The sequence below is a fragment of the Ranitomeya variabilis genome, chromosome 8, assembly GCF_051348905.1.
Source record: "Ranitomeya variabilis isolate aRanVar5 chromosome 8, aRanVar5.hap1, whole genome shotgun sequence".
NCBI lineage: Eukaryota > Metazoa > Chordata > Amphibia > Anura > Dendrobatidae > Ranitomeya > Ranitomeya variabilis.
Window position 1 is genome coordinate 63,833,048 of NC_135239.1, and position 19,922 is coordinate 63,852,969.

At 43.6% G+C, this 19,922-nt stretch overlaps 1 protein-coding gene across 1 annotated transcript in view; it reads right to left on the reverse strand.

The window, feature by feature from the left end:
• LOC143788383 (calcium-activated chloride channel regulator 1-like) overlaps positions 1–19,922 on the reverse strand; it is a 57,236-nt gene that overhangs the window by 22,674 nt on the left and 14,640 nt on the right. Inside the window, exons 5-6 of the mRNA XM_077278035.1 lie at positions 5,970–6,153; positions 3,012–3,236 (exon numbers count right to left, since the gene is read on the reverse strand). Coding sequence (XP_077134150.1) covers positions 3,012–3,236; positions 5,970–6,153 — 409 coding nt within the window. The remainder of the gene's footprint in view (positions 1–3,011; positions 3,237–5,969; positions 6,154–19,922) is intronic.

A 19,922-nucleotide genomic window follows, 5' to 3' on the forward strand; every position in this document is an offset into this window, starting at 1 on the left:
ATCAGAGACTGCGGCCAACTAATCAAGAGCGATATCAAATCTAAGATCCCATCTTCAACCAATGAATATCCGAAGACTTCTTCACCTGAATGTCAGTCTGCCTTAGATTATCTCCCCCTGAGTTTGCTTTGCTTGCTTGAAACCCTCTTCGTTGGAAAGGACATTCACAGGAAAGTCGCAAGTATTGGACAATCAGTTGTTCAGGCTGTACTTCCCAGGGCTGTAGTAGCTCCATTGCAGCTTTGGTTCGCAGTCCAGCTCCATCATCATTTCAGGTCTCGATTTCTTGAAGACAGTCTCTCAGCCATGGGATATTGTTCATCATATTCGGAAGTTCAGCGATTCGAGGAAAACGCTGCCGCTTCTGTTGGCCAGGATGTACTCGGTGGTACCATAGACACACTGGATACGGCACTGCTGTTCGCTGTGGACAACGTCGATCATAATATCATCAAGTAAGATGGGAAGGGGACTTTCCACGGCATGGGGATGGTAGCTACTGAGACTCCAGGAAGGAAGGTCAGTCGCACTGTTCTCAGACGGAAGACTGCGGACTTGGAGATGAACAAAGCAGAGTTGATGTAAGGGAATACCGTTTCGCAAAACACACTCGCCGAAACATAAAATTCAAGCCCTTGCCATTTCTCGACGCCATTGACCATCGTGTTGATGTATTGTCGGAGATGTCTTTACACTTCAAACAGCCTGCACCGAGCTGGAATGGAATGATGCACATGCTACAGAAAGCCTGTGATCATACGGGGTCGTTTTCGGTAATCTTCCTGCCCATCATTGACATGTATTCCGGGGACAAGTCATGCATCTTCTCTACTCTTGAATATCTGTACAACCTTGCTGATAAACACCGATCCGCTGCAGTTGTTACATTCGATCAGCCACTCTACTGGAAAGCGTCAGAAATCAAACACGAGGTGCCTGAAGACAGCCTTTTCAAGATGTTGTCCTGATGCTCGGGAGCTTCCACACATGGATGAATCTTATGGGTGCCATAGGAACGTTCATGGATGGGAGTGGAATCAAAGAGATCTTGGGAACAATTTACGGTGACAATGCTGTGCAACACATCATGACTGGAAAGGCAGTTCAGCGTGCAGTTCATGGCCATCTCCTCCTTGATCAGTGTCTTACTCAACAAGTTGCAGACAAAGTACTTTGCGACCATCCCGGTTTTGCAGGCCTGTTGCAAGAACTTGAGCAGTTGTATGCTCGGACACGGACAGGGGAGAGTGACTTGAATTCGCTCATCACTTCTACCTTAGTGAAATTTTCCACCTCTTGTCCACCAAAAGAAATGGATTATCCGCTCACTCTCGCACAAGTAAACTATGGCTGAATTACCAACAGATGGTTGGAATTGAAAGGGAGCTTATCGAGGCCAATCGTACAGGATCTTGGCTGATGCACCTTCATGCTGTAGTCAAACATTTGCCCATTCTTGCAGCTGCTGGGCATGGGAACTATGTGAAGGCCGCCTACCTTTACCTCCAGTCTATGACCACTCTGGAAGATGATATGCCATCAGTCTTCCATAGATTTATGAATGACTTGCATGTTGTAAGGCGGACTGATCAGTACTGGGCAGGCCTGGGTTGCGACCTAGTCATCGAGCAAGCTCTGATGCGCTCCCTAAAAACTGCAGGAGGACTCACCAGAGGAAGTGGAATGTTCGAACATCAGAGGGCCTTGTGGACTCTGTCTGTGCCAGTGTCCTCTTCCTACAGTGACGCAATGCAGGGTTTCACTCGCCAGAGCTTTGTCACCAGTGAACAACACAAGGAGGCAAGAACATCAAGGACGAGAAGAGATCGAGAAGACCTGGAGAAAATTGCAGATAAACTCAAGACCTTTTCACCTTTCTCTGATGAAGTGTCTCTTCGCAACATTATCACCGGTGTCAGTGCAAATAAGGATGTGAATGTCCATAACCTGTTCACCATTGGCAGAGAAATAGTGGCAACAATGGAGGGTCAATCACTGTTTTCAGTTAAGTACAAGCAGTCAATGAAAGCCAAGACCCTGGCATCCAGTGAGGCTATTGACGTTGCTAAGGACAAAACAATAGACCCCGCTATAGACCCCCAGGATACTTCACCCGTGCCAGAAACACTTCTGAAAATAATTCACTGCATTTGTTCTCGTGGTTGTAGTACACTTCGGTGCACTTGCAAAAGACACGGACTTACCTGTTCACGGGTATGCGGACCATGTCAAGAAGGGCATTGTGACAATGAGTGAGGAAGCAGTGTCTGATGATGAAAATAGTGACTATTGACCTGACACACTTATTCAGTGATGAAGTAGGTCTTAAAATGCACTGTGTATTAATTCTATAATTTCTAGAAATGTACATACCGTATATGTCATGACGTCATTGATGACGTCATGACCTCGCCTGTCCATGTAGTTAGTATAAAACTTTGTATAAAAATTGTTATATGAAAATATATTATACAAAATGCAAACTCTTCTGTAACCTAAAGCTACAGCTTTGAAATAGGGAAATATTCGTTATTTTTAGTGCGATGGCTGTCATCGTATTATGACGTCATAGTTAGGATCTTTGTGGTGATCAATTTTTGGAAAACTTTTAATATGTTGTTCCCCACATATAATAGTAATAAAAAAAAATCATAAAACGCTTTCTTGAAATTTGTATTTTGACTGGACTATAATGAGAGCATCAATGTGAGATGCAGCACTGATGTTTGTATGGACAGTCAGATATTCTCCTGAGCAAGATCTCTGACTGGATGGTTCCTATTATTATTATTAATGTATGTTCATAGTTTGCAGATTTGTTGTAAAAATCTGATTGGATTTTCAAACAAATCCATGCATATGTTGCAGAAACAGCCGCATTGTGAATTATGGAATGTTTTTAAGTCACAGAATTTTTGCACCAATTCTGCTGCATGTGAAAATGCCTTTATGATTTTACTAATTACTATTGTATGATCCAAATATTACATACAATGGTATTGATAACTTACAATGCCCATACTTCCGGAAACATCCAGTACAAGAGTGACCACCCTGTCTCTTTTCTGAATAAGTGTGAAAGTAGGGACAGGAATATTGGTGCTGGTCATCGGAGGAGTGGACGAAATGTCAGTAGAGTTCATTATGACTTCCCATGTACTGAGAGAGTTACACATTTTATTCTGTAGATTTGGAGCTTCAATGTTATGGTTACTGGAATCGCAGAATTCAGTTACCTGAAAAGAGAAATATGTAAATTAAACATTGAATATGTTCTGTTTTGTATTTTATATTTTGCTTTTAACATTTGTGTTTTTTTATTTATTTGCTTCTGAAATACAAAACTAAGCAACATTCAAAATAGTCTTCATTAGAAATGTCCTACCACTTTGCTGTAAATTCATTCACTTAGCTAGCTGGTCTGAAAAATCTTATATAAACCTGTCAAAGTTCTGCCCCTGACTTAGACATCTCTGTTTTCTTTCCCTCTTTTTTCTCAGCATTGGAGAGGATTTATGTAGATCAGAGCGTGGAGAGGGAGGAAGCATCTACATTCTCTAGGAGGGCAAAGGAAACATGCTGCAGAAAGAAAACCACAGAATGGGAAATCATTACCGGAATGAAGCTGTGCTGATATGTGAGAGCTAGTGAAGGAAGCAACATGCTGTAAACACAGAACTTACATACAGCACGTATTACCAGTACGAAATCACACATGAAAAAATTTAAAAACTAGGAGCAGGTTGCAAACTCTCTATCAGGGAGTCTGAAAAAAATTAAGAAATCATAATGACAGACATAATATTAGTGAAACTTTTCTAACTAAAGATACTGTGAATGAGTATAAAAAACCCAAATATTTTTCCTCCATTTCTACCTAAGCCTGTGCCGCTAAAACTTCCTATGCTGCTTCAAATCATAGAATTCTTGGCTGTATTATACCTGTAATGTTTGAAGTACCTGATCGATCACATAACCAGTGCAGATTTTTATCGACCATAATAATAAAAAGTAATAACTTTTCAACATACAAGAAAAAAAGAAAAATAACATTTATTTTTCAAAACTTGGAATACACATTTAAGTTTAGGCAATAACATAAGATAAAAGTGAGGTACATGTCTTATATTCTTGCATATATTCATTATTCCTAAGCCGCCTATAAGCAGGTCATGAAAAGTTAAAGAAAATGATACCATGATATCTGCTATCTGATGCCAGGCACATATGTCCCTCAGAATCTACCTCCAGAGCTTATTTTAAATTAAAGGGTTCACTGCCAATGTGAGCTATGTAATGGTTCCTCTCCCCATCTCACCAAAGTGCTGAGTGTGAATATAACTAATACAGTATAGCAGAGCTGATCTTTGTCTGATTACAAACACATCTGCAGCTGCAACTCTCGGCTCATAGTGCTGTCAGATGATGGAGTTCTGTCAGCTTAGCTGTACTTCCCACCCCTATACTGGCGATGGAAGTTGAGAATGTGTTAGTTGATGTGTCAGCAGAAGAAATAACAGCACTGTGATGGGAGAGCTGCAGCTATACCTGGGTGTGTGTTACTCACCTTTCACGGATCCAGGCTTTAGTTCCCTCACCCTGGTCCACTAAACTCTGTTGTGCCCCTTTTCGGACATTGCAAACTGCCCAGCAGTTAATCCATGTAATCAGCTGTCTAGGCCAAAAAAAGGCTCAACAAGACAGACACTTGTGTCTTGGTGTTAAGACTTTAGTGTTCCTGAGTTCTGTCTGCCTGTGGCCTCCAGTACCTCATTTACCAGTGCTTTGTCTGCCTGCGGCTTCCAGTACCTCTTCTATCTGACTGCTGCTTCCTGGACGTCTCCAGTCTGTTGCCGGTCTTCCAGGACCTCTGCTACATGTCTGCCAGTGGTTGCAAGGACTTCTCCTGTACACTTGCAGCTTCCAAGACCTCTACTACCTGTTCCCAGTCTTCCAGGACCTCTACTACGTGTCTGGCTGTGGATTCCAGGACGTCTTCTGTCCACTTAAGGCTTCCAGGAACTCTGCTATCTGTCTGAAATTTCTAGGACCTCTGTTACCTGTCTGCAGTTTCCAAAACCTCTGCTATCTGTTTCCCACATGCCTCGGCTCAGCTGCTTACTGCACCAAGGACTGACAAGCTCTGGAGGCAGATTCTCAGGGAGATCTGTGTCTGGCCCAGTGCAGCTCATTTACATATTAAGAATAAAGTGAATTTCTATTTAATTTACTATTCGATTTTCTTTGATCTGCATTGCCACATGTATGGCTTAAGAGTAGGGATTAGCGAATCCGAACTGTAACCATACCGGACTCCGAACACGGACTTCTTACTATTAGTGATGAGCGAGTATACTCGTTGCTCGGGTTTTCCAGACCACGCTCTGCTGGTCTCCGAGTATTTGTTAGTGTTCAGAGATTTAGTTTTCATCGCCGCAGCAAAATGATTTATAGCTGTTAGCCAGCCTAGGTACATGGGGGTTGCCTGGTAGCTAGGGAATCTCCACATGTATTCAAGCTGGCTAGCAGCTTTAAATCATTCAGCTGCGGCAAGGAAAATTAAATTTCCGAGCACTTACAAATACTCGGAGACCACCCGAGCGTGCTTGGGAAAACCCGAGTAACGAGTATACTCGCTTGTCACTATTTACTATAAGTCCTGTTTACTGTTCAGGTTCGGCAGACTAATAAAGCTTGTTGAAAGGCTGCAGCGCAGATCCTTACTGTGACCATTTTACAGCCTTATAACAGCACCAAAGTTCAGGTCCCTATTGACTTATATATGGTTTAGGTCGGGTCCGGGGTCAAGTTTGGGTCAAGTTCTGGAACCCAAACCAACCTTTGTCCTCAAGTTCGTCCGAACCCGAACTTCCACTGGTCTGTTCATCCCTACTTAGGAGGGCTGAGTCTTCTGATAGATTCCCCTTAACAAGAATCCAAACCAGGTGACAATTTTCATGAATACTCACAGATGGAATTGCTTGTGAATACATGATGGATTGCTTGATGTTTTGGTTCTTTACTGGAACAAAAACACAACCAGTTTCATATAGGCCTGTATTTGCATCAAAATTGCAGATCTTCATTTCACAAGAATTTCCTTGACACTGATCTTTTCTCTTTAAATTAACACCACGAATGTATCTGGAACACCTGGAATACAAATAGCACTTATATTATTCCTATTTAAAAAAGAGAGAATGAGTAAGCAGGAAGCGTATATAAGCACTGTTTCCCTGGAAAGAAAGAATAAAGGAAGAAACAAGAAGGAAGTAAGGATGGAAGTGACATAAATGGCTAAAGAGCTTTAATTTTGCAATTTGCACTTGTTTTGTCTAGGGACTCAATGAACATAATATATCAAAATGGTTGCCATCTTGTTACACTAACGAAAACCTGTCCTAAAATTTTAATAGGACCATTGTCTGTGAGCATGTGCAGTAGAAAGCTCTGCCACATCTCTTTGTTTTTGTTTGTAGGAATATGTGTTCAAAGTGGAAATTTTGATCTAGTATTGGAGATACTAGGAGTACTGAGTTAAGAAGAGGCTGCTCACTCTGCTGTCAAGTGTGTCTTCCTGACCTAAAACTGGAAATATCAGATGAGGTAAGATGAGGCTGCTGACACTGCTGTCCAACCTGTCTATCTGATGTAATATGGGAGATACCAGGGATGCTGAGGTAAGAAGAGGCTGCTCACACTGCTGTCCAACCTGTCTGTCTGATCTAATACTGGAGAAACCGGGGGTGCTGTGGTAAGAAGAGGCTGCTCACACTGCTGTCCAACCTGTCTATCTGATCTAATATGGGAGATATCAGGGATGCTGATGTAAGAAGAGGCTGCTCACACTGGTGTCCAACCTGTCTATCTGATCTAATATGGGAGATACCAGGGATGCTGTGGTAAGAAGAGGCTGCTCACACTGCTGTCCACCATGTCTATCTGATCTAATATGGGAGATACCAGGGATGCTGTGGTAAGAAGAGGCTGCTCACACTGCTGTCCACCCTGTCTATCTGATCTAATATGGGAAATACCAGGGATGCTGTGGTAAGAAGAGGCTGCTCACACTGCTGTCCAACCTGTCTATCTGATCTAATAAGGGAGATACCAGGGATGCTGTGGTAAGAAGAGGCTGCTCACACTGCTGTCCATCATGTCTATCTGATCTAATACTGGCAATACCAAGAGTGCTGTGGTAAGAAGAGGCTGCTCACACTTCTGTCCACCCTGTCTATCTGAACTAATACTGGAGATACTAGGAGTGCTATGGTAAGAAGAGGTTGCTCACACTGTTGTCCATCTTGTCTAGCTATTCTAATACTGGAGATACGAGAGGTGGGGAGGTAAGAAGAGGCTGCTCATACTGCTGTCCACCCTATCTATCTGATCTAATACTGGATATATCAGGGATACTGAGGTAAGAAGAGGCTGCTTACACTTCTGTCCACCCTGTCTATCTGATCTAATACTGGAGATACCAGGAGTGCTGTGGTAAGAAGAGGTTGCTCACACTGCTGTCCATCATGTCTAGCTATTCTAATACTGGAGATACCAGTGGTCCTGAGGTAAGAAGAGGCTGCTCACACTGCTGTCCAACCTGTCTGATCTAGTACTTGAGATACCAGGTGGGGCTGAAGTAAGAAGAGGCTGATCATGCTTCTGTCCATCCTGTCTATCTGATGTAATACTGGAGATACCAGTAGTCCTTAGCACAAAACAGGCTGCTCGCATTGCTGTCCACTCTGTCTATCTTATCTAGTACTGCAGATATCAGGGGTGCTGAGATAAGAAGAGGCTGCTCACACTGCTGTCTTTCTGAATACAGAGAAACTGCTTTGACCTGGAGATAGGTAACCTATATTACGCATTATAAAGTTAATAGTCAAAACAGCAGAGCTTACCATTACACAAAAAGAGAAGAAGTGGAGCTTTATTCTGCAGATGCTCGCAAGCACCTGTTCTGTTAATATTCTAGGACAAGTTTCTGGCAGTGGAACACTGTATAACATGATGGTAGCCACTTTAATACACTATAGTGATTACATTTCTTGACTAAATGTATATAATATCCTAATTAACGATATTTAGAAATGTAATAATTATAGCATTTTCTTTCTTCATTTTTTGCAATTCTCTGAAAAAAATGCTTTAATATATACTTATTAGTTAAGTGAAGTGATCTATTTTTCATTGTAAACCAATTTCATAGTTTCATAGTGATAATGCCTGAAAGAAAACACAAGTCCATAAAGTTAAGTCTGTAGACCTAACATGCTTATTCATGTGAAAGTTTTCAGACTTAAAAAAAAAATACAGTGTCTAGCTATGCTGATAATGACTTCCCAACCACCTTTTGACCCTGCAGTCGATCAGGTCTTCCTTAGATTGCTAGAGCAGCAGCAACAGGGCAGTGAGTGGATTCCTTCTATCAGAATGATTTCCCAAACTATTTTTTTTTTATGTTTTTTAACCCCTTAATGACAGGGCCACATTTTTTAAAAAATCTGACCATTGTCACTTTATGTAGCAATAACTCTGAAATGCTTCAACATATCACTTTGATTTGGAGACTGTTTTTTCGTGACACATTATACGGTACTTCATAATAATGGTAAATTTAGGTTGATATGTTTTGTGTTTATTTATAAAAATATCAAAAATGTGACAAAAAAATTAGCAATTTTGAAACTTTGATTATACCTTTAATCCAGATCATACATCCGAGTATTTGTTATTGCTCGGAGATATAGTTTTCATCGCCTCAGTTGCATGATTTACGGCTTCCAGATACGCTGAATACATGTGAGGAATGCCTGTTTGTTAGGGAATTCACACATGTATTCAGCGTATCTGGAAGCCGTAAATCATGCAACTGAGGCGATGAAAACTATATCTCCGAGCAATAACAAATACTTGGAGGTCACCCGAGCGTGCTCTGGAAAACCCGAGCAACGAGTATACTCGCTCATCACTATCTGTTAGCCATGTAGATGCTGTAGACACTATTTACAGTAGTATTTACGGGGTTAAACGGCCATGTTCGGTGCAAACACTGATCTTTGTTAATGCACCAAGTTGTCATCTATAGTCTACATCTGACAGCTGCTGGATTGTAACCCGACGGAGGATGCTATTGTCTTATACCGCCGGTCAGTTTCAAGTCGCATTGGTGGCCATTAAGGTTTTTTTGTTTTTTTTAAGAAGGTCAGAAAATCCAATGGATTACAATTTCTAAAAAAACAAACAAATTGAATATAATAGAAACATGCTAGCAAAATCCTTTACTAACCACAACGTACGTCACATCTGTGCTTCACCAAATCATTGTTTTTTCTAAAGCTTCTAATCTGACACCATACATGATATGTTGATCCAAGCAATAAGGTAAAGAGGATACATCTGTTAGAGGAATTAAAGGGAACCTGTCACCTGAATTTGGTGGGCCCTTTTTTCGGTCCGATGGGTGGTGTTTTCGGGTCTTTTATTCACCCCTTCCTTTCCCGCTGGCCGCAATATTGTCTTGAAGTTGATTCGCTTTCCTCCGTAGAACATGCCTGCGCAAGGCAATCTTGCCTCGCGCACGCGCAGTATGCTTTTCCCAACTGCGGGCAAAGCCGAAAAGCATTAGTGCGCATGCGCCGGCACCCTATGTCCCGGAACACAGCAAAATACTTCCAGGAAATAGTGCGCCGTTGCATGTGCACTAATGCTTTTCGGCTTTGCCTGCAGTTGGGCAACGCATACTGCGCGTGCGCAAGGCAAGATTGCCTTGCGCAGGCATGTTCTACGGAGGAAAGCGAATCAACTTCAAGACAATATTGAGCCCAGCGTGCGGCCAGCGGGAAAGGAAAGGGGTGAATAAAAGACCCGAAAACCCCGCCCATTGGACCGAAAAAAGGGCCAGCCAAATTCAGGTGACAGGTTCCCTTTAAAACAAATCGGAATCCACCTGGAATATGTTCTTAGATTTGAGTAACAGCTGTGGAGCACCTCGAAGTGTTATAATGGTTGTATTCCAAACTTACATACACAAGAGTGAAGCCTTCAGAAAATCACTTTCCTTGACAATATTATAAGGACGGATTCATTATATTGAAATGGGCAATGTCTTATTGATTAAATTGTATTTCCTGTCTCTGAAATATTTAAAGAGAACCATTCAGCTACTTCATGCTACTTCTCTGAAATAAAAATTCCTAATAATATTTATTTGTTTTGAGTAGTTTATAACTATGAGGTGATTTGCTCAAGCTCGCATTTTAATTCTAACAACTCTCAACCATCTTCTTGCAAAAAACTTCCAATGTATTTATGAGTTGTGGTTTTCCTTCACCCTTGAGCTGCTGATTGACAGCTTTCTCCATGTTACTATGCATATGGGGAAATCTGTCAATCAGCCATATGGGGGGAAGAAGAGTCGGCATAACATGAATACATCCGACACTTCCTGCACAGAGCTGGTATCACAGGACTAGGGGGTGAGTTTGACCAAATGACTCCTTAATCATAAATCATTAAAGGGAACCTGTCACCCCCAAAATCCAAGATGAGCTAAGCCCACCGGCATCAGGGGCTTATCTACAGCATTCTGTAATGCTGTAGATAAGCCCCTGATGTATCCTAAAAGATGAGAAAAAGAGGTTAGATTATACTCACCTGGGTGGGCGGGCGGTCCGGCGCCTCCTATCTTCATCAGATGACGTCCTCTTCTGGTCTTCACGCTGCAGCTCCGGCTCCGGCTCCGGCGTACTTTGTCTGCCCTGTTTAGGGCAGCACAAAGTACTGAAGTGCACAGGCGCCGGGAAAGGTGAGAGAGGCCCAGCATCTGTGCAGTGCAGTACATTGCTCCGCCCTCAACAGGGCAGACAAAGTACGCCTGCGCCGGAGCCACAGCATGAAGACTAGAAGAGGACGTCATCTCTGATGAAGAAAGGAGGCGCTGGACCACGACGCCCATCGGACCGGACCGCAGCGGGACCTCCCCTGGGTGAGTATAATCTAACCCAGTGTTCCCCAACTCCAGTCCTCAAGAGCCACCAACAGGTCATGTTTTCAGGATTTCCTTAGTATTACACAGGTGATAATTGCATCACCTGGACAGGAAACAATTCAATCACCTGTGCAATACTATGGAAATCCTGAAAACATGACCTGTTGGTGGCTCTTGAGGACTGGAGTTGGGGAACACTGAAATTCTAACCTCTTTTTCTCATCTTTTAGGATACATCGGGGGCTTATCTACAGCATTACAGAATGCTGTAGATAAGCCCCTGATGACAGTGGGGTTACCTCACCCTCGATTTTGGGGGTGACAGGTTCCCTTTAACACTGGATCAGATTTAAGGTACCTTCACACGAAGCGACGCTGCAGCGATAGCGACAACGATGTCGATCGCTGCAGCGTCGCTGTTTGGTCGCTGGAGAGCTGTCACACAGACCGCTCTCCAGCGATCAACTATGCCGAGGTCCCCTGGTAACCAGGGTAAACATCGGGTAACTAAGCGCAGGGCCGCGCTTAGTAACCCGATGTTTACCCTGGTTACCAGCGTAAAATCTAAAAAAAACAAACAGCACATACTTACATTCACGTCCCCCTGCGTCCACTTCCTGACTGACTGAGCGCCGTACAGTGAGAGCAGAGCGGTGACGTCACCGCTGTGCTGCTTTCACTTTCACTTTGCGGCGCTGAGTCAGAGGAGGAAGCAGACTGCAGGGGACGCAATGTGAGTATGTGCTGTTTGTTTTTTTTTACATTTTACGCTAGTAACCAGGGTAAACATCGGGTAACTAAGCGCGGCCCTGCGCTTAGTAACCCGATGTTTACCCTGGTTACCAGTGTAAAATATCGCTGGTATCGTTGCTTTTGCTTTCAAACACAACGATACACAGCGATCGGACGACCAAATAAAGTTCTGGACTTTATTCAGCGACCAGCGACATCACAGCAGGATCCTGATCGCTGCTGCGTGTCAAACGAAACGATATCGCTAGCGAGGACGCTGCAACGTCACGGATTGCTAGCGATATCGTTATAATGTCGTTTCGTGTGAAGGTACCTTTACTTTTGTGAGTGTTCCACCTTAAAGGGGTTGTCCAAGACTTTGGGGTTTTGTTTTTACACCATACATAGCCGGGGCACATTAATAAGATTATCTCAGTACAGGGACATTTTAATACATCCAATTGTGAAACTTATTTTAATTCCAAGATTGATTGATTGAAATTTACATTATTTGTGGGAAAACCTCTTTAAGGTCAGGAGACAATGAGATGATGATTGGGGCTTTAATACTTGTGTCCTTCGAGCAAGATAATTGTTTATTTATCTCTTTCCTTCCCAGGTTTATAAGATCAGATCCCAGCCCATTGCCTCTCCTGTCATTGAACATGCTGCGTCCTGTAGGGATGTATTACTAGCAGCAAAGCAGATGCAGGTTTTGGGGGTATTTATTTGGCTGGTGTCCAAGGCCACCTACTGCTATGGCGGCTAAGTCTGTTGTTCAGCCTCTGGTAAGATTCACTTTCTTGTTCTTTCTCCCATTACATTCACTTTGGGTGAAAATATTTCCTTCTACCTTATTTCTTTACAAATTTGTTAAGAATTTGTAAATATATCATAGAAAAATAGATGCTACAAGGGTCCTAATTTTGAAGAAAATGTTGTATGGGCAAAAGAAGAATAATTAGATAAGTGGGGAGGGGAAATAGGCCAGTCAAAAAAAATGTGTTAAAACTGGGGGTATTGGGAATTAATCAAATTGTCTTGGGTAGTGCATTCCAAAGAATTAGCATAGCATGCGAGTTTTAACCCCTTAATGACCGCCGATACGCCTTTTAACAGCGGCGGTTAAGGGTACTTAAACCACAGCGCCGTTAATTAACGGCGCTGTGGAAAAAGTGAATAGCGCCCCCCAGTCGGATTTTCTCTGGGGTCTCGGTTACCGGGGGTAGCCGAAACCCCAGAGAACATGTTTCGGGGGGGTTTTACCGACCCCTGGGTTGCGATCGCCGGTAATTAACCGTTTACCGGCGATCGCAAAAAATAAAAAAAAAACGCGATTTCCTATTTAATTTCTCTGTCCTCCGATGTGTGATCGCATATCAGAGGACAGAGAAATGGGGTCCCCAATAGCCCCCCGATACTCACCTGTCTCCCCTGGTGCTCCTCGTGGCTCCCGATGGGCACCGCCATCTTGTTCCGGCCAAAAAATGGCGGGCGCATGCGCAGTGTGCCCGCCGGCCGGCACCAGAAAAATCTTTGGGGTCTCAGCTGCCCGGGGTAGCCGAGACCCCAAAGAACATGATCGGGGTCGGTTTTTACCGACCCCTGTTTTGCGATCGCCGGTAATTAACTGTTTACCGGTGACCGCAAAAAAAAGCAACGTGTAATTCTTTGTCCTCTGATGTGATCACACATCAGAGGACAGAGAAATAGGGGGATACAGGGACCCTGTTATACTTACCAGTGTCCCTGGGTCCTCCTGTGTCACCTCCTGGCCGCCAGCTTCTTCCTCCGGTAAGAAAATGGCCGGCGCATGCGCAGTGCGCCTGCCATGATCTGCCGGCCGGCAGCTAGAGGAGTTGGGGCTAAATTTAGGGTTAGGGTTAGGGTTGAGGCTAAAGTTAGGGTTAGGGTTGGGGCTAAAGTTAGGGTTAGGGTTGGGGCTAAATTTAGGGTTAGGGTTTGGGCTAAATTTAGGGTTAGGGTTGGGGCTAAATTTAGGGTTAGGGCTAGGGTTAGGGTTGGGGCTAAAGTTAGGGCTAGGGTTAGGGTTGGGGCTAAATTTAGGGTTAGGGTTGGGGCTAAAGATAGGGTTAGGGTTGGGGCTAAAGTTAGGGCTAGGGTTGGGGCTAAAGTTAGGGCTAGGGTTGGGGCTAAAGTTAGGGCTAGGGTTGGGGCTAAAGTTAGGACTAGGGATGGGATTAGGGTTAGGGTTTGTATTAGGGTTGGCATTAGGGTTACGTTTGGGATTAGGGTTAGGTTTGGGATTGGGGTTAAGGTTAGGGCTGGGATTAGGGTTAGGGGTGTATTGGGATTAGGGTTAGGGTTGAGGTTAGGGTTGAGATTAGGATTAGGGATGTCTTGGATTTAGGGTTCTGATTAGGGTTATGGTTGTTTTGGGGTTAGGGTTTTGATTATCGTTAGGGTTGTGATTAGGATTATGGATCGGGTTGGGATTAGGGTTAGGGGTGTGTTGGGGTTAGGGTTGGAGTTAGAATTGGGGGGTTTCCACTGTTTAGGTACATCAGGGGGTCTCTAAACGCCACAGCCAATTTTGCGCTCAAAAAGTCAAATGGTGCTCCCTCCCTTCTGAGCTCTGCCGTGCACCCAAACAGTGGTTTACCCCCACATATGGGGCATCAGTGTACTCGGGATAAATTGGACAACAACTTTTGGGGTCCAATTTCTCCTGTTACCCTTGTAAAAATAAAAACTTGGGGGCAAAAAAATATTTTTTGTGGAAAAAAAAATATTTTTTATTTTCACGACTCCGCATTATAAACTTCTGTGAAGCACTTGGGCATTCAAAGTTCTCACCATTTGTGGGGGGTTTCTACTGTTTAGGTACATCAGGGGCTCTGCAAACGCAACATAATGCCCGTAGACCATTCTATGCAAGTCTGCATTCCAAAACGGCGCTCCTTCCCTTCTGAGCTCTGCCATGCAACCCAAACAGTGGTCCCCCCACACATGGGGTATCAGTGTACTCAGGACAAATTGGACAACAACTTTTGGGGTCCAATTTCTCTTGTTACCCTTGTGAAAATAAAAATTTGGGGGCTAAAATATCTTTTTTTGTGGAAAAACATTTTTTTTTTCATTTTCACGACTCTGCATTATAAACTTCTGTGAAGCACTTAGGCATTCAAAGTTCTCACAACACATCTAGATAAGTTCTGTAAGGGGTCTAGTTTCCAAAATGGGGTCACTTGTGGGGGGTTTCTACTGTTTAGGTACATCAGGAGCTCTGCAAATGCCACATGACTAGTGTTGAGCATTCCGATACCGCAAGTATCGGGTATCGGCCGATATTTGCTGTATCGGAATTCCGATACCGAGTTCCGATATTTTTGTGATATCGGAAATCGGAATCGGAAGTTCCCAGTGTATGGTTCCCAGGGTCTGGAGGAGAGGAGACTCTCCTTCAGGCCCTGGGATCCATATTCATGTAAAAAATAAAGAATTAAAATAAAAAATATGGATATACTCACCCCTCCGGTGACCCCTGGACCTTAGCGATGTAACCGGCAGCCTCCGTTCCTAAGAATGCAGTGAGTTTAGGACCTGCGATGACGTCGCCGCTTGTGATTGGTCGCTTGAGCGGTCACATGAGCGGTCACGCGACCAATCACAAGCCGCAACGTCATCGAAGGTCCTTAACTCTGCATTCTTAAGAACGGAGGCACCGCTAAGAGCAAGGGCCGCCGGAGGGGTGAGTATATCAATATTTTTTATTTTTATTCTTTATTTTATACATGAATATGGATCCCAGGGCCTGAAGGAGAGTTTCCTCTCCTTCATACCCTGGGAACCATTCCGATATTTTGTGTCCCATTGATATGCATTGGTATCGAGTATCGGTATCAGCGAGATCCGATATTTTGCCGGTATCGGCCGATCCAATCCAATACCGATACCTTTGCATATCGGAAGGTATCACTCAACACTACACATGACGCCCGCAGACCATCCCATCAAAGTCTGCATTCCAAGCGGCGCTCCTTCCCTTCCGAGCCCCGATGGGTGCCCAAACAGTGCCCCCCACATATGGGGTATCAGCGTACTCAGGACAAACTGGTCAACAGATTTTGGGGTCCAATGTCTCCTGTTACCCTTGAGAAATTAAAAAATTGCAGGCAAAAAAATAATTTTTGTAGAAAAAATGCGATTTTTTATTTTCATGGCTCTACGTTATAAACTTCCGTGACGCACCTGGGGGTTTAAAGTGCTCACCACACATCTAGATAAGTTCCTTAAGGGGTCTAGTTTCCAAAATGGTGTAACTTGTGGGGGGTTTCCACTGTTTAGGCACATCAGGGGCTCTCCAAACGCGACATGGCGTCCGATCTCAATTCCAGCCAATTCTACATTGAAAAAGTAAAACGGCGCTACTTCTCTTCCAAGCTCTGCAGTGCGCCCAAACAGTGGTTTACCCCCACATATCGGGTATCAGCGTACTCAGGAGAAATTGCACAACAACTTTTGTGGTCTAATTTCTCCTGTTACCCTTGTGAAAATAAGAATTTGTGGGCGAAAAGATCATTTTTGTGTAAACAAATGCAATTTTTTATTTTCACTGCTCTACTTTATAAACTTCTGTGAAGCACTTAGGGGGCTCAAAGTGCTCACCACACATCTAGATAAGTTCCTTAAGGGGTCTAGTTTCCAAAATGGTGTCACTTGTGGAGCGTTTCCACTGTTTAGGCACATCAGGGGCTCTCTAAACGTGACATGGCATCCGATGTCAATTCCAGCCAATTCTGCATTAAAAGTCAAACGTCGCTCCTTCTCTTCCAAGCTCTGCGGTGCGCCCAAACAGTGGTTTACCCCCACATATGGGGTATCGGCGTACTCAGGAGAAATTGCACAACAAAATTTATGGTTAAATTTCTGTTTTTACACTTTTGAAAATAAAAAAAAATGGTTCTGAAGTAAAATGTTTGCAAAAATGTTAAATGTTCATTTTTTCCTTCCACATTGTTTCAGTTCCTGTGAAGCACGTAAAGGGTTAATAAACTTCTTAAATGTGGTTTTGAGCACCTTGAGGGGTGCAGTTTTTAGAATGGTGTCACACTTGGTTATTTTCTATCATATAGACCCCTCAAAATGACATCAAATGTGATGTGGTCCCTAAAAAAAATGGTGTTGTAAAAATGAGAAATTGCTGGTCAACTTTTAACCCTTATAACTCCCTAACAAAAAAAATGTGTTTCCAAAATTGTGCTGATGTAAAGTAGACATGTGGGAAATGTTATTATTTAACTATTTTTTGTGACATATCTCTCTGATTTAAGGGCATAAAAATACAAAGTTTGAAAATTGCAAAATTTTAAAAATTGTCACGATATTTCCGTTTTTTTCATAAATAATCGCAAGTAATATCGAAGAAATGATTCCACTAACATGAAGTACAATATGTCATGAAAAAACACAATCTCAGAATCAGCAGGATGTGTTAAAGCGTTCCAGAGTTATAACCTCATAAAGTGACAGTGGTCAGAATTGTAAAAATTGGCTCGGTCATTAAGTACCAAATTGGCTCTGTCACTAAGGGGTTAAAGATGTGAGAGGAACGTTCGGATTATTGAGGATCTCAGGGTATGTGTCCACGTTCAGGATTGCATCAGGATTTGGTCAGGATTTTATGTAGGTCATCAGCGACAGGTGCAGTCAGGCCGTGAATTGGTGCGGGATTTAAACCACGCTTCGCTGATTGCTCACGCCCGGCCGGCCGCAACCAATCAACGATATTGCAGCGGGATTTAAACACCACTTCGTAAATAAAGTACATACATATTCTAGAATACCCAATGTGTTAGAATCGGGCCACCATCTAGTAGATATATAATAGCAAGGCCGATGTTTATGAATCAATGTTTAATTTTAAAAAAAAAATGGGAAAAAAATGGCTCCCACACAATTTTCTGCGCCAGAGGGGGAAAGCCGACGGTCGGGGGCCAATATTTGTAGCCTGGGAAGGGAGTAATACCCATGCCCCCCCCCCAGGCTATGAATATCAGCTCGCAGCTGTCTGCATGGCCTTTACTGGCTATTAAAATAGGGGGACCCCAAAAAAAATTGACGTGGGGTCCCCCTATAATTTATAGCCAGAAAGGCTACGCAGACAGCTGCGGGCTGATATTCATAGCCTAGAGAGGGGCCAATACCTTCCCGGCTACAAATACCAGCCCACAGCCGCCCCAGAAATGGAGCATCTGTAAGATGTGCCAATTCTGGCACTTAGTTCCTCTCTTCTCACTCCCTTGTAGCGGTGGGATATGGGGTAATAAGGGGTTAATGTCACCTTGCTATTGTAAGGAGACATTAAGCCGGGTTAATAATGGAGAGGCGTCAATAAGACGCCTATCCATTATTAATTCTAGAGTAGTGAAAGAGTTAAAAAAGAAATAGACACAATAGATATTTCACCATACTTACCATACTCGGTTGCCTGCAAAAAAACGTAAAATAATAAACCGTATACTCCCTGTCCGACGCAGTCCAATTAATAACGAGTGTCCCACAACAATCTCCCCAATAGAACAGTGACATCGGGTGATGTCACTGCTCTATAGGACCTCCAGTGACACACTGACATGAGACAATGGCTCCTGCAGTGCATCACTGAGGTTACCTTAGTTCAGAGTCTCACTTTATGGCAATTGCTGCCTGGGAAAATTTCTCACACACAGCAATGCCAAAAGTGAGACTAGGGACTATTTTCTCACAGGGGCGTAGGAATACATTGTGAGGAATACATTGTGGAAGGATACCCTCCATCTTTGTATTCCTGGAGCCCCTGGAGAGCGGTCACATCAGCTGATGCGGCTGCTCTCCATGTGAGATCGTTGTGGGACACTCGTTTTAATTGGATTTCTGTGGATCAGGGAGTATAATGTTTGTTTATTATTTTAATATTTTTTATAGGTGACACTGGCTTCGGGGATCAAAGTGACAAGTGATGGTGAGTATGTACTCTATGTTTAATGTACTGTATGTCTGTATGTATGTTGTATGTATGTACTGTATGTATGAGTTGTATGGTGTATGTTGCATGGTGAATGTCGTATGGTGCATGTCGCATGTTGTCGCATGTTGCATGTCGTTGCATGTCGCATGTTGCAGCATGTCGCATGTTGCATGTTGTTGCATGTCGCATGTCGTATGTTGTCGTATGTTGCAGCATGTTGCATGTCGTCGCATGTTGCAGCATGTCGCATGTTGTCGCATGTTGCATGTCGCATGTTGTTGCATGTTGCATATTGTCGCATGTTGCAGCATGCCGCATGTTGTCACATGTTGCATGTTGTCGCATGTTGTCGCATGTCACATGTCGTTGCATGTGACAGCATGTAGCATGTTGCATGTTTTTGCATGTCGCATGTTGCCGCATGTCGCCGCATGTTGCATGTCATCGCATGTTGTCTCACGTTGCATGTCGCATGTCGCTGCATGTCGCATGTTGCATGTCACATGTTGTTGCATGTTGTATGTTGCATGCCGCATGTTGTTGCATGTTGCATGTCGCATGTTGTCGCATGTTGCATGTTGTCGCATGTCATCGCATGTTGCATGTCGTCGCATGTTGCATGTTGTATGTCGCATGTTGTCGCATGTTGCATGTCGCCGAATGTTGTATGGTGTTTGTTGTGTGTTGTATGTTGTGTGGTGTATATGCACACAGTGTAGACGAGTTCAGCTCTGCTACATCTGGATGCCTGACATCTAGATGTAGCAGAGCCTGTAGATGATCGCCAGAGATAACTCTCCAGCGATCATGTACACGATGATCATGATCAGCTGTTTGCGAGAACCAGACTAGTGACCGGAGATAAGTCCCGGTCACATGCATGGCAGTTCTCGCAATAACATAAGTTATCGCGAGAACTGCAGTGGACGAGGGACTTCCGGCGGCGGGACAGGTGAGCCGGCATGGACATGCGTAGTGAGCTGCTTGTACGCAGTTTCTACGCATGTGATTAATCATTAGATGTGATTATATCACATCTAATGATAGTCTATGGTAAATACACGGCGCGGCGACGGAACGTCGCCGCTTTGTAAACAAACATGCTGCGTTCTGATAAGACGCGCCACATGTCCGTTTACGCCGGTCTGCCGCCTCCATGTTTTACCGCGTAGTGGAGACGGGATTTCATGAAATCCCCTCCACTATGCTGTAACATCTGGACGCTGT